General features: G+C 45.9%; 1 protein-coding gene across 1 annotated transcript; it reads right to left on the reverse strand.

Annotated features, from left to right (window-relative positions):
- Window positions 1-206: 206 nt before the first annotated feature.
- On the reverse strand, window positions 207-9,078 carry DNAJC19 (DnaJ heat shock protein family (Hsp40) member C19). Its single transcript, XM_001506459.5, has 6 exons — window positions 8,930-9,078; window positions 5,160-5,211; window positions 4,922-4,995; window positions 2,658-2,737; window positions 1,208-1,278; window positions 207-357 (listed from the first exon to the last, which is right to left on the reverse strand). Exons 1-6 carry the CDS (start codon window positions 8,930-8,932, stop codon window positions 287-289), a joined length of 351 nt encoding a protein of 116 aa, XP_001506509.2. The 5' UTR covers window positions 8,933-9,078; the 3' UTR covers window positions 207-286.
- Between the last annotated feature and the right edge of the window lie 6,617 nt (window positions 9,079-15,695).

Raw genomic sequence — 15,695 nt, forward strand, 5'->3', positions numbered from 1 at the left:
TTGAACAGAGAGGAAGAGGCTGATTTCTGAAACCGTCATGGAGAAAGAACTAATAGGCCTTGGCCCTGGACTGAATGTGGGAGGGGAAGAGATGAGATAGGAAAATAAGATGGAGGACTATGAGAGAAAATGGGATCCCAGGATGTAATCAACTAGGGTTCAAGTCTCATTTGTTCTAAGTGGATTAAAAAAAAAAATCACACAGCTTTTATTAGGTCATTTATTATAAAAAATTAATGTTCATGTACATAAACTAATTTATATATAAATTTCAGTTTCAAGTCTTTCACTTCTTAGCTTGACCTTCTAGTAAATCTTTAGCTTCATTGATTTTGGCAGCCACATAAGGAGATCCTCCTAGAGGAAAAAAGTAAAAATGAATAATTATAGCCTAAAGCAACAGGTTAAAATAAGTTTTTCCCCAACAATTGAGTTTAACTGCAAATGAAGTCCTCATAGATGTGGACTTAAAGCCAAGATATCCATGTATCAGAAGCACAAGATGAAACAAATACCAAGAGAGAGTCAGTTGGGGCTGAGATTTCATTTTATAAATTTTGAGGATAAAACATAGAACATTCTGGAATTTTTGAAATTTAATACTTGCCTTCTAATTGTGACTTTCTGGCTTATTGAGAGCATCTTGGGTTCTGACTGATGCTTTCATTTTACTCTAGTTTTAAATAATGCTAAGGGTCTTTTTTTTTTTTTTTAAAAAAAAGGGAGTTGTCAAATGCTTACCTGGCATCAAACAGTGTTCTAAGTGCTGGAGTAGATACAAGTTAATTAGGCCAGATAGAGTCCCTGGGCCACATAGGGCTCACCGTTTAAGTAGGACGGAGAACAGGCATTCAATCCCCATTTTGCAGTTGAGGAAACTGAGGCACAGATAAGTGATCTGCCCAAGGTTTAACAGCAGACAAATGTGTGGAGCCGCATTAGAACTCAGGTCCTCTGGCTCTCAGGCCCGTGCTTCATCCACTAGGCCATGCTGAAAAGTGAGTTGCTTTTTTTCATGTGGCATTTTGTCTTGGTTGGAAGGAACTGCATAAATGCCCCACACTGATTAAACCAAAAATCCACTCACTCAAAATCTTGGTGGACTGCCAAAGAGAATCAGGTGCCGAATTGTAATCATTTCACTTTCTAATCAAATCAGAAGTCAGCACCGGACCTAATGGCAGGTACTTATCGATTATGGACATACCTTTGTCCGGGTGATTCAAGAGCATGATTCGCCGGTGAGCATCTCTAATCTTTCCTTTATTGGCTGTAGGACTAATTCGTGAAAGAAAACAGTTCTCTGTCAGATCTCGGACCACTTTTAACAATACATACCATACTGAAACCTTCCAAAAACTGTCCATTTTCAAAAATGCGTGCTTTCATTAAGTATTTTGCTTTCATTAAGCATTTTGAATTGAAAGCTACTGAAGAATTAGGGAAAACGTGCTTCTGGATACCACACAAGGTGGTATCAGAAACAAATAGTCTTTGGAAATGCTAGTTCCTTCAGGAATACAACCCCCACCCGATAGGAGAAGCGACTTTATGTCACTCGCTGTTTGGATGATGATCGTAATGTCCTAATGAGTTTTCACACACTTTTGAATGTTGGAAATATTCGCCTACACAGATTTAAGATGTTTAAATTAGCCCTAAAAATAGTCAAAAGATATATATATATACGTATGTATATATATATATCTTCCGAGTGAGTGACTGTGGGCAAGATTGTGCTGAGCCCCAGGATTCCCCAAGACCTGCATGACCCATCCTCAGTCTCTTGGGAACGTGGCCGGCAACAGGGAAGGAGGAAGCGCGAGCCCAATGGCACAATCACATATTCAGCTTCTGTGGGGCCACTTTTTTTTAAAGGCTGTGGTGCCCTGGTGCTCTAGCACTACTGGACAGTGCCGTGAGTGGGCGGAGATTCTGGAGCCCGGCCCGACCAGCTGAATGCCAGGGGCGCCGACCTGGACTGGACCCAAAGGAGGCATAAACACGTCCCCTGTACGTAGGTAGGACCAGAGTCCCTGCACTGGCCTGAGGTTACCGCTCCTTCAGACAGAGGAAGGGCAAAAGGCTAATCCCCACTTTGAGTTTGGGAACCTCATGCAGGTTCTAAGGTGTTAACCAGGTTGAACATACTCCCAGGTTTTTGTGGTGCATCGGTGAATGGTATCTGTTGAAGCCTTAATTTATTTGGAGCACTGTACTAAGCGCTTGGGGGAGTGAAATCCACTGCAACCCAAGTTGGTCGTGACCCTCCTAAAAGGCCCTCAGAAGGAAGGGGATAGCGGCATCGGTACAGCAAAGGGATGTATAACAGGTACACCTGATGAGGAAACTAGATCCCCCAAATCAACTGTTTGGCACATGGAGGAAATTACAATTGACCTTTGCCTTTCAGTTAAAAGGCGGCTCTCTGGATTTTAGGGCTACTGTGGTTTAGAAAGGGGAGGAGTGGCAGAAGGGGAAAGGGTGGAGTTAATGGGGCCAGCGGTTCCTCCTCTCTGGCCTGCCATCACCTGGCGAAGCGGTGACGACTGCTCCACAAAGCCAGCAGCATGGCGGCACCCATCCTAAAGGAAGATTTCCCCACACCACCACAACAGAAAAAAGGAAAAGAAAACTACACGGAATGCTTGCTTTACCTTATTCCTAATATTAACGCTGCTTCCCGTTTCGTCATTTTGGGTTCAAAACCACCTCGGTAATAGCCACTACTAAATGCCTGAAATGGGAAATTCATTAGTAAAACAGATAAGGAATAAAAAAAGTACAACTTTACTATGCTGAAAGTTTCTACAAAGGTCTTTTTCTAAGATGATAGAAAAAAGTGCTGAGGGAAAAATGGTCTTAAAACAATCGATCGATGGTGTTGATTGAGCGCTTTCTACAGAGCTCTTTAATAAGCACTTGGGAGGATACACAGAATTAGCCGATATGTTCCCTGTCTAAACCTTATTTTGTGAAAATCCAGTTCAAGTGAAATTCTGTCTTTCCTCAGCAGTCGGCAGTTTAACCTTCAAGCGATACTAACCAGTTTGACGCACTGTTAACCAAATAAAGCCTGTCTAAACCCCCCTTTTCCACTGACGAACTGCACTGCTAAATCCAATCAGCAATCAGTAGTGGTAACAGGACAGCTAAGCTCACTACATTGGAGGCTGCTGAAGTCAGCAGGTGGACCAGAAAAGAAACACGGTATAAAAGAGGTAAAGAGGGGAGTTTGAGAAGAGAGAAGAAAGTGGAGACGTCTAGAGATAATGATATGGAGGTAATTCTTTCAAGTTGTGATTCCAAGTGAGGGTATTCAAGGGGGAGGATGGCTACGTCATATAGCAAGTCTCTTCTTAAAATATGTGGCCAGTGCGGTACAGGAGTAACAACAGCAGTTAAGTTTAGCTTACTGTTATATGGCTCCCTGAAAAAGTAAGAAACTTCAGGGAATCAAATGAAAAGTGGTGAGGGGGCAGTCAGAGGAAGTGAGGTGGCAAATTTGCTCCCACTGCCATCAATGACACCATAGGATCATACCTCTGAAGTAAAGCATAGAGGGCAGGGAACGTGTTTGCTAGTTCTGTTGTATTGTATTCTCCCAAGCGCTTAGTACTGTGTTCTGCATATTAAGCACTCAAAAAAACTATCAACTACAGGGGGAAAATGCATAGCAAGAAATGCCCTGTTGCCCTACAAACATCCTTTGCCTTTAGAGCTACTCTGGGTGTATGGAAGGAGTGAGAAGGTTATTTAAAGTTAAAAGGCCACAAGGGTGTACTTTCTAAATTCAGGTGAAAACACCTGTCCTTCCAAAGAAGGAGACCACAGAGAAAATGAAGGGCAAGGGGGGTGGGGGAATAAAGGGATAAATGAAGTCCTAAGCCAAGAAAAATACTATAAACATAAATTCTATGAGGCAGGAATTTTTTTCTTCTCCCCAGTGTTAGGAAGTGACCCTGTAGGGTGTCTGTGTCTGATACCCCATTGAAAGGAGAGAGCATGAGCTACCTAAAGAATAATAATAAAAAATAATTGTATTATGTGAGGTGTTTACTGTATGCCAAGCACTGAACTATTCCAAATGGGGCTTAGAGCCTAAGTAGGAGGGAGTTATGTTAGAGGAAAGGTATAAAGGTAGGAAAGCTTTAAGGAGGTGTGATATAAAAACATGAGGGGAAAGGTGGCAGAAAAGGAAGCTACCGTACCAATATCTGGGCGGGGAATACTATTAATGGTGGTATTAAGTACTTAATCTGTGGACAGTCCCGGTCCCTCATTGGGCCCACAGTCCAAGTAGGAGGATGCTAGTGATTCTAGTTCCACTCCCCTTTCTAGATCTGGACCTGAACTTGTGACACCGCTTATGGACATATCTTTAAATTATATACTATAAATGACTTATGTTAATGTCTGTCTCCCCCTCTAGAATGTAATCTTGCTTTGAGCGGGGAACTTTTACTGATTCTTTTATATTGTACTCTCCCAAGCACTTAGTACAGCACTCTGCGCAAAGATACTCCAAAAATACTGCTTGATTGATGGGGGAACTGCTCGTAAGTCCCAAGGCCTGGCGGTCAGAGTTTGATCAACACAAATCTGAACTTGGACTGAACTCAGGCCAATTAAGGTGCTCCCCTACATTTGGGGCTGGGGTACCCTGAATCTGTGAATCCAAGCCAACCGGAAAGAACCCGGGTCTTACTTCCACCAGCCCACGGGAGCAATCGTGCACAGGTCACAGCCCCCACCGGCACTGGGGCGGAGACTTCTCCCAGTTTGGCTAAAAGCCGGACTCAGATGCCGTCATTCTGGCCTCAGCTCTAAATGAAAGGGAATAGACGACTTGGCTCTAACCCTAACGCATCATAGCACAGTGAATGTGTGACCTCTAAAGTGAAGGGACAAAAAATCTTACGGATTTTGGCAGACCCTTAAGAGCTTGTTTCACTTGAGGCTCCATCTGCTTCACTGCTTGCAATGCATATCGGCCTTAATAAAAGAACACAGGTTAGATAAGATGATCAGTGGTATCTGAGCGCTGGGTACCGAATCCTGCCCTCGAGAATCTTACAATCTTGTGGCAAAGTCAACATTAAATTCCATTATAGGTCAGGCAGAGTCGGGGTTGTCCTTCCGTGAAGCCAGATACAAACCTGCAAATCCAGCAGCAGCAATTGTCAGGCCAACTGCTACCACGGTACTGGCCTAAGCGGGGGAAAAACAAACAATACTTACTAAGCAAAACAAACAGCGCTTACTAAACCTTCTTCCCTCATTTACCATGTTCTTGGCAAAGCTCACTTTTTAAAAATGGTATTTGTTTTTAATTAGTATTTGTTAATAATAATAATAATGATGATAATGGTATTTGTTAAGCGCTTACTATATGCCAAGCACTGTTCTAAGCGCTGGAGTAGACATCAGGTAATCAGGTTGTCCCTCATGGGGCTCACGGTCTTAATCCCCATTTTCCAGTTGGGGTAACTGAGGCATAGAGAAGAGAAGTGACTGGCCCAAAGTCACACAACTGAATCCCAGCTCTGCCACTTGTGACTGTGGGCAAGCCACTTCTCTGTGCCTCAGTTACCTCATCTGTAAAATGGGATTAAGACTGTGCGCCTCATGTGGGGCAACCTGATCATCCTGTATCTACCCCAGTGCTTAGAACAGTGCTCTGCACATAGTAAGCGCTTAACAAATACCAACATTATTATTATTATAAGTGATGGAGCTGGGATCAGAACCCACGACCTCTGACTCTCAAGCCCGTGCTCTTTCCACTAAGCCGCTACGTGCCAAGCACTGTACTAAGCGCTGGGGGAGATACGAGTTAATCAGGTTGGGCACAGTCCAGATCTTACGTGGGGCTCACAGTCTTAACCCCCATTTTACAGATAACTGAGGCAGAGAAGTGAAGTGACTTGCCCAAGTTCACCCGGCAGCCATGGGGCAGGGGGCAGGATTAGAACCCAGGTCCTTCTGACTCCCAGGCCGGAGCTCTACCCTCTTAGGCCACGCTATTTCTCGTTAATCTTTTAAATGCATTCACAGCTGAGGCTGAAAACCTTTAAAGTTTTGGGGTAGTCTGACGTGCAGGTGGAACCCCTCACGGGCACTGCCAATTTCTGCTTAATAATTGATGGTTTTTAGCCGAGAAACCACCAAAAAGGAGCTGGCCTTTGGAGTGTGAACTGCTTCTGCAACTCAGGGGACATGAAGGTGGAATCAAGGGCACTGGGAGCCAACAGCTGAGGGCGGGAAGTTCTTCCAAAAGCTGGAAAACCGGGCCTGGAAACATGGTGAGGTCCTGGGGCGAAGTCTCGGGAGGACTCTGGGGTGGACTCGACCGGCTCGGGGGACCGCGACGGGACGAGGTTTTCCAAAGGAATAATAATAACGGTACCTCTTAAGCGCTTACTATGAACTAAGCTTCGTGGCAGGAGCCTGGGCTTGGGAGTCGGGGTCGTGGGTTCTAATCCCGCCTCCGCCACTTGTCAGCCCTGTGACTTTGGGCAAGTCGCTTCTCTGGGCCCCGGTCTGTGTTTAATAATTATGATGGTATGCGTTAAGTGCTTAACTATGTGCCAGGCACTGTACTAGGCAGCAGCGCTTAGAAGAGTGCTTGGCACACAGTAAGTCCTTAACGAATACCATTATCGTTATTATTATCTGTAAAATGGGCATGAAGACTGGGGGCCCCACGTGGGGCAACCTGATTACCTCGTATCGGGCTTGGGAGTCAGAAGTCGTGGGTTCATTCATTCATTCATGCATTCAATAGTATTTATTGAGCATTTATTTATTATTTATTATGTGCAGAGAAGCAGCGTGGCTCAGTGGAAAGAGCCTGGGCTACGGAGTCATAGGTCATGGGTTCGACTCCCCACTCTGCCACTTGTCAGCTGTGTGACTGTGGGCAAGTCACTTCACTTCTCTGTGCCTCAGTGACCTCATCTGTAAAATGGGGATTAACTGTGAGCCTCATGTGGGACAACCTGATGACCCTGTATCTCCCCCAGCGCTTAGAACAGTGCTCTGCACATAGTAAGTGCTTAACAAATACCAACATCATTATGTGCAGAGCACTGTACTAAGCGCTTGGAATGTATAATTGGGCAACAGATAGAGACAATCCCTGCCCATTGACGGGCTTACAGTCAATAACAATAGCAATAGAATCAAGGTGACATACATCTCATTAACAAAATAAATAGGGCAATAAAAATAAATACAAATGAGCGGATGAGCACAGAGCTGAGGAGAGGGGAAGGGAGAGGGGGAGGAGCAGAGGGAAAGGGGGTAAAAGAGGGCTTAGCTGAGGGGAGGTGAAGGGGGGGCAGAGGGAAAAGGGGAGCTCAGTCTGGGAAGGCCTCCTGGAGGAGGTGAGCTCTCAGTAGGGCTTTGAAGAGGGGAAGAAAGTTAGTTTGGCGGAGGTGAGGAGGGAGGGCATTCCAGGACAGGGGTTCTAATTCAGCCGCCGCCACTTGTGTGCCGTGTGACTTTGAGCAAGTCACTTCTCTGGGCCTCAGTCAGCGTTTAATAATGATGGCACTTGTTAAGCGCTTAACTATGTGCCAGGCTCTGTACTAAGCAGGAGCACCTAGAAGAATGCTTGGCACATAGCAAGTGCTTAACGAATAATAATGTTGGTATTTGTTAAGTGCGTACTATGTGCTGAGCACTGTTCTAAGCGCTGGGGGAGATACAGGGTCATCAGGTTGTCCCACGTGAGCCTCACAGTTGATCCCCATTTTCCAGATGAGGGAACAGGGGCAGAGAGAAGTTAACCATCATCATTATTATCGGTAAAATGGGCATGAAGACTGGGACAACGTGATGACCTTGTATGGGGCTTGGAAGTTAGAGGTCGTGGGTTCTAATCCTGTCTCCACCCCTTCGCAGCTGGGGGACCTTGGGCAAGTCACTTCTCTGGGCCTCAGGGACCTCATCTGGAAAATGGGGATGACGACTGGGGGCCCCATGTGGGAGAATCTGATGACCGTGTATCTGGCTTGGGAGTCAGAGGTTGTGGGTTCTAATCCTGCCTCTGCCACTTCTCAGCTGGGGGACCTTAGGCAAGCCACTTCTCTGGGCCCCAGTTATCTCATCTATGAAGAGTGGGTGCTCCACGTGGGACAACTTGATGACCTGGTATGGGGCTTGGGAGCAGAGGTCGTGGGTTCTAATCCCGCCCCCTCCACTACTCAGATGGGTGACCTTGGGCAAGTCACTTCTCTGGGCCTCAGTTATCTCTAAAATGGGCATGAAGAGTGGGAGCCCCATGTGGGAAAACCCGATGACCTGATATGGGGCTTGGGAGCAGAGGTCGTGGGTTCTAATCCCGCACTGCCACTTCTCAGCTGGGTGACCTTGGACAAGTCACTTATCTGGGCCTCAGTTCTCTGTAAAATGGGTATGAAGAGTGGGAGCCCTACGTGGGACAACCCGATGACCTAGTACGGGGGCCTGGGAGCAGAGGTCGTGGGTTCTAATCCGGCCCCCGCCACTTCTCAGCTGGGTGACCTTGGGCGAGCCACTTCTCTGGGCCTCAGTTATCCGTAAAATGGGCGTGAAGAGTGAGAGCCCCACGTGGGACCACCTGAAGACCTGGTACGGGGCTTGGGAGCAGAGGTCATGGGTTCTAATCCGACCCCCGCCACTTCTCAGCTGGGTGACTTTGGGCGAGCCACTTCTCTGGGCCTCAGTGACCTCAGCTGTAAAATGGGGATGATGACGGGGGGGGGGGGGGGGGCAGGTGGGCCACCCTGATGACCTGGCATCTCCAGCGCTTAGAACAGTGCTTGGCACGTAGTAAGCGCTTAACAGATACCATCATGATTATGATTAACAAACAGCCTTATGCTGATGATGACGATTGTGAGTAGGCAGGCCGGCGTTGGGGCTGCGGAGGGGCGGCACTCACCATGGCCGGCTGTCGTCGGGCCTCGTCGGGCCTCGTCGGGCCTCGTCGGGCCTCCTCGGGCCTCCTCGGGCCTCCTCGGGCCTCCTCGGGCCTCCTCGGGCCTCCTCGGGCCTCCTCGGGCCGCAGGAAAGCAACGCCGCCCACTGTCGTGAAAGCGGCGGGGGGAGGGGGGAGGAGGAGCAGATTCCGCTTGCGGATTGGTGGCGGCGGAGGGAAGGGCGGGCTCCGATTGGGCGTCCGGCGGGAGGGCCCGCCCCCACAGGGACGCGATGGGCGGGGGGCGGAGGGGAGGGGCCCGGGCGCGGGAGGGACGCTCAGCCTTCACTCACTCACTCACTCACTCACTCACTCACTCACTCACTCACTCACTCACTCAACGGGATTCATTCATTCACTGGTATTCATTCATCCACTCAGTGGTATTCATTCACTCATGTGGTATTCATTCATTCAGTGGTAGTCATTCATTCAGCGGCATTCATTCATTCCATGGTATTCATTCCTGCAACGGTATTCATTCATTCAGCGATATTCATTCAATGCTATTCATTCATTCATTCATCCGTATGCATTTGTATTCATTCATTCATTCAATGGCATTCATTCATTCAATGGCATTCATTCGCTCAGTGGTATTCATTCATTCAATGGCATTAATTCACTCTATGGCATTCATTCATTCAGTGGCATTCATTAATTCATTTGATGGTATTCATTCATTCATATTCATTCGCCCATTCAATGGCATTCACTCACTCACTCATTCATTCATTCATTCGTATTCATTCAATGGTATTCATTCATTCCTTCGTATTCATTCCTTCATTCAATGGTGTTCAGTGGTTTTCATTCAATGCTATTCATTCATCCATTCATTCAATGGTTTTCATTCATTCAATTGTAATCATTCAATGCTATTCATTCGTTCATTCATTGTTATTCATTCATTCATCCATTCAATGATATTCATTCAATGGTATTCATTCATTCATCCATTCAATAGTATTTATTGAGCGCTTACTATGTGCAGAGCACTGTACTAAGCGCTTAGAGAAGCAGCGTGGCTCAGTGGAAAGAGCACGGGCTTTGGAGTCAGAGGTCATGGGTTCGAATCCCAGCTCTGCCACTTGTCAGCTGTGTGACTGTGGGCAAGTCACTTAACTTCTCTGGGCCTCAGTTACCTCATCTGTAAAATGGGGATTAAGACTGTGAGCCCCATGTGGGACAACCTGATTCCCCTGTGTCTACCCCAGCGCTTAGAACAGTGCTCTGCACATAGTAAGCGCTTAACAAATACCAACATTATTATTATTATTACCAGTAGGTAACAGAGACAGTCCCTGCCCTTTGACGGGCTTACAGTCTAATCGGGGGAGACGGACAGACAAAAACAATAGCAATAAATTCAATGGTATTCATTCATTCATTCAGTGTTATTCATTCATTCAGTCAGTGGTATTCATTCAGTCAGTGGTGTTCATTCAATGCTATTCATCCATTCTTTCAGTGGTATTCATTCATTCAATTGTATTCATTCATGGTATTCATTCATTCATTGGTATTCATTCAATGGCATTATTCATTCATTCAACAGCATTCATTCATTAATCATTCAATGGTATTCATTCATTCAGTGCTTTTCATTAATTCAGTGGTATTCGTTCATTCAACGTATTCATTCATTCACTCAGTGGTATTCTTTCATTCAACAGTATTCATTCAGTGGTATTCATTCAATGGTATTCATTCATTCCTTCAATGGTATTCATTCATTCAGTGGTGTTCATTCATTCAGTGGTATGCATTCATTCATCCAGTGGTATTCATTCATTAGATCGTATTCATTCATTCAGCGTGGCTCAGTGGAAAGAGCCCGGGCTTGTGAGTCAGAGGTCATGGGTTCGAATCTCTGCGCTGCATTACATCAGACATTATGTATTTTGTGCATGCAGACACTTCAGGCTATTTGGAGAAAAGACTTGGAAACAAGGTTATATCTAAAATAATTCCCCAGTTAACTTGTCCTAGCTTCCCCAGGTTGGTTGAAGCCAAGAAAAATAATTTATCTTGTGTAAAATCTCTTCACCTCATGAAAATTTCTTCAGGGGAGCAGAGAGGCAGGCATTATAAACCATAAGTCACTTAAGGAGGGTGGGACTTCATTTGTCAATGGGCCAATTTCCTCCCCAAATTTCCCAGTGGACTGTGGGAAACATTGGCACAACCAGCCCTTTGCAACACAGGGATTAGGAGTCAGAGGTCATGGGTTCTAATCCCGGCTCTGCCACTTGTCAGCTGTGTGACTGTGGGCAAGTCACTTCACTTCTCTGGGCCTCAGTTCCCTCATCTGGAAAATGGGGATTAAAAGTGTGTGAGCCCCATGTGGGACAACCTGATTCCCCTGTATCTGCCCCAGCGCTTAGAACAGTGCTCTGCAAATAGTAAGCGCTTAACAGATATCAACATTATTATTCATTCATTCAGTGGTATTCATTCATTCAATGGTGTTCATTCATTCATTCAATGGTATACATTCATTCAAAGGTGTTCATTGATTCAATGGTATTCATTGATTAATGGTATTCATTCATTCAGAGATATTCATTCATTCAATGGTATTCTTTCTTTCAGTGCTATTTATTCATTCAGTGGTATTCATTCATTCAATCATTCATTGATTTACTCATTCAATCGTGTCATTAATTCAATCATTCATTCACATTCATTCATTCAATGCTATTCATTCATTCAATCGTATTCATTCCTTTTTTCAATCATATTCATTCGTTCAATGGTATTCATTCATTCATTCATAATAATAATGTTGGTATTTGTTAAACGCTTACAATGTGTCGAGCACTGTTCTAAGCGCTGGAGTAGACACAGGGGAATCCGGTTGTCCCACGTGGGGCTCACAGTCTTAATCCCCATTTTACAGATGAGGTAACTGAGGCACCGAGAAGTTAAGTGACTTGCCCAAAGTCACACAGCTGACATGTGGCCGAGCAGGGATTCGAACTCATGACCTCTGACTCCAAAGCCCGTGCTCTTTCCACTGAGCCACGCTGCTTCTATTCATTCAATTCATTCTATTCATTCATTCAATTGTATTCGTTCATCAATCATATTCATTCATTCAACAATCATATTCACTCATTCAATCAATATTCATTCAATTGTATTTATTGAGCGCTTACTATGTGCAGAACACTGTACTAACAGCTTGGAAAGGACGTGGCTCAGTGGAAAGAACCCGGGCTTGGGAGTCAGATGCCATGGGTTCGAATCCCGGCTGTGCCACCTGTCAGCTGTGTGACTGCGGGCAAGTCACTTCACTTCTCTGTGCCTCAGTTCCCTCATCTGTAAAAAGGGGATGAAGACTGTGAGCTTCACGTGGGACAAACTCATTCCCCTGTATCTACCCCCGCGCTTAGAACAGTGGTCTGCACATAGTAAGCGCTTAACAAATACCAACATAATACAGCAATAAAGAGGGACAATCCCTACCCACACCCCTTTTACAGTCTGGGGGGTAGGGGAGAGAGACATCAAAACAAGTAAACAGGCATCAATATAAATAAGTAGAATTATAGATCTAGACATATATACAAAAGTAATGTGGGGCAGGAAGGGGGGGGAAGAGCTAAGAGAGTGAGTCGAGGTGATGATGAAGTAAGGGGGAGCTGAGGAAAAGGGGGGCTTAATCTGGGAAGGCCTCTTGGACGAGGTGAGCCTTCAGTAGGGCTTTGGAGGGGGGAAGAGTGATTGTTGGGCAGATTTGAGTGGGGGAGGGATAATAATAATTGTGGTATTGGCTAAGTGCTTACTGCGTGCCAGGCACTGTAGTAAGCGTCGGGCTGGATACAAGCAAATCAGGTCTGATGCAGTCCCTGTCCCACTTGGGGCTCACAGTCTCAATCCCATTTTACAGATGAGGAACTGAGGCCCAGAGAAGTGAAGAGACTTGTCCAAGGTCACGTAGCAGAGAAGTGGCAGAGCTGGGATTATTCATTCATTCATTTATTCATTTATTCAGTAGTATTTATTGAGCATTTACTATGTGCAGAGCCCTGTATTAAGAGCTTGGAATGGACAATTGGGCAACAGATAGAGACAATCCCTGCCCAATGATGGGCTTGCAGTCTAATCGGGGGAGATAGATGGAGAAAAACAAGACAACATAATCACGATAAATAGAATCAAGGGGATGTACACCTCATTAACAAAATAAATAGGGTAGTAAAAATATATACAAATGAGCACAGTGCTGAGGGGAAGGAAAGAGAGAGGGAGAGGAGCAGAGGGAAAGGGGGCTTAGCTGAGGGGAGGTCAGCAGAAAGGGAACAGAGGGAAAAGGGGAAGCTTAGTCTGGGAAGGCCTCTTGGAGGAGGTGAGCTCTCAGTCGGGCTTTGAAGAGGGGGAGAGAGTTAGTTTGGCAGAGGTGAGGAGGGAGGGCATTCCAGAACAGCGGGAGGACGAGGGCCAGGGGTCGACGGCAGGATAGACGTTAACGGGGGACGGTGAGGAGGTGAGCGGCAGAGGAGCGGAGCGTGCGGGGTGGGCAGTAGAAAGAGAGAAGGGAGGAGAGGTAGGAAGAGGCAAGGGGATGGAGAATCTTGAAGCCCAGAGTGAGGAGTTTTTGTTTCATGCGAAGGTTGACGGGCAACCGCTAGAGGTTTTTAAGGAGGGGAGTGACAGGCCCAGATCCTTTCTGCATGAAGATAAGCCGGGCAGTGGAATGAAAAATAGACTGGATCGGGGAGAGACAGGAGGAAGGCAGATCAGAGAGAAGGCTGACACAATAATCCGGCCGGGATATTATGAGAGCCTGTAGCAGTAAGGTAGCTGTTTGGATGGAGAGGAAAAGGCGGATCTTGGCGATATTGTAAAGGTGAGACCGGCAGGTTTTGGTAACGGATTGGTCGTGTGGGGTGAACGAGAGAGCCTAGTCAAAGATGACACTGAGGTTGCGGGCTTGAGAGATGGGAAGGATGGTCGTACCGTCCACAGTGACAGGGAAGTCAGGAAGAGGACAGGGCTTGAGAGGGATGATAAGGATTAGAACCCATGAACTTCTGATTCCACTATGCTATGCTGCTCTTTTGGAAGGGCTTCCATTTATTAGTGGCCCTTTGAACTGATAATACTAGTCCCATTTCAATTTAATTCAATTCAATTGTATTTATTGAGCACTTACTGTGCGCAGAGCACTGTACTAAGTGCTTGGAAAGTACAATACAGCAATAAAGAGAGACAATCCCCACCCACAACCGACTCACAGTCAAGAAGGGGAGAGACAGACATCAATACAATAAACGTGGCTTAATGGAAAGAGCATGGGCTTGGGAGTCGTGGGTTCTAATCCCAGCTCCACCACTTGTCAGCTGTGTGACTTTGGCAAGTCACTTCACATCTCTGGGCCTCGGTAACCTCATCTGTAAAATGGATTAAGACTGTGAGGCCCACCTGGGAGAACCTGATTACCTTGTGTTTCCCTCAGTGCTTAGAAAAGTGCTTGGCCCATAAGAAGTGTTTAACAAGTACCATTATTATTATTGTTATTATAAATAAAATTATAGATATATCCATAAGTGCTGTGCAACGAGGAGGGGGGGGAAGAGCAAAGGGTGTGAGTCAGGGTAATGCAGAAGGGAAGGGGAGATGAGGAAAAGTGGGACTTACTCTGGAAAAAGCTTCTTGGAGGAGATGGGCCTTCAGCAAGGCTTTGAAAAGGAGGAGACTAAATGTCTGGTGGATTTGAGGGGGGAGGACATTCCAAGCCAGAGGTAGGATGTGGGCAAGGGGTCGGTGGCAAAAACGAGGCAGAGTGAGAAGGTTAGCACCAGAGGAGTGAAGTGTGCGGGCTGGAATGTAGAAGGAGAGAAGGGAGGTGAGGTAGGAGGGGACAAGGTGATGGAGAGCTTTGAAGCCAACAGTGAGGAGTTTTTGTTTGATAGGGAGGTGGATAGGCAACCACTGCAGATTTTTGAGGAGGGGGGTGACATGCCCATTTTGGTTTATGATAAGAAAAGAAAAGTTAAGGTCCACTACGAGAGAAGTAGCCTGATCTAGTGGATAGGCCAATAGGCCTGGGAGTCAGAAGGAGATGGGTTCTAATGCTGACTCCACCACATGTCTGCTGTGTGACCTTGGGCAAATCACTTCACTTCTCTCTACCTCAATTACCTCATCTGTAAAGTGGGGATTAAGACAGCGAGACCCATGTGGGACATGGACTGTGTGCCTGACACATAGTAAGCACCTAACAGATACCGTAATTATCAATAATAATGGTTTTTGGAAGCACTTACTATATGCCAAGCACTGTTCTAAGGACCGGGGTAGAAACAAGTTAATCCGATTACCTTGTAGAATGCACGGTACATAATAAGTGTTTAACAGATGCCATAAAAAAAGTTGCTTATGAATATGAAGCAAACCTCCAAGAAGCACAATTCTTGTATATAAACGGCAACAGACCTCACCACTGCAAGCAACATGACAATCTCATCCTTAAAACCAGGAATCTCTCTCACCCCAAAACACTTACCTGACTTTTAGGTCATCTCGACTTCCATTTTTACCAAGTGTCATTATCTGAGTGTGCCATTTGAGATGGCTTTCCAAAATTACAGTGCTCTGCACACAGTAAGAGCTCAATAAATACGACTGAATGAAATAACACCAGTTATTTTTAGGGGCGAGATGCAGTGACCAGTCCTAAAGTATTGAAAAGTCACTACAGAATTCTAAGAGGAGGAAGAAA

The sequence above is a fragment of the Ornithorhynchus anatinus genome, chromosome 1 (assembly GCF_004115215.2).
Source record: "Ornithorhynchus anatinus isolate Pmale09 chromosome 1, mOrnAna1.pri.v4, whole genome shotgun sequence".
NCBI classification, from domain to species: Eukaryota; Metazoa; Chordata; class Mammalia; order Monotremata; family Ornithorhynchidae; genus Ornithorhynchus; species Ornithorhynchus anatinus.

Bases quoted from the DNA above. Each gene is read 5' to 3' on its own strand.
- DNAJC19 (XM_001506459.5), bottom strand. The intron at 1,279-2,657 runs GTAAAGCAAGCA...TTCACGAATTAG, and splicing joins GCGTTAATATTAGGAATAAG to TCCTACAGCCAATAAAGGAA. The intron at 358-1,207 runs GTATGTCCATAA...TTTTTCCTCTAG, and splicing joins CTTGAATCACCCGGACAAAG to GAGGATCTCCTTATGTGGCT.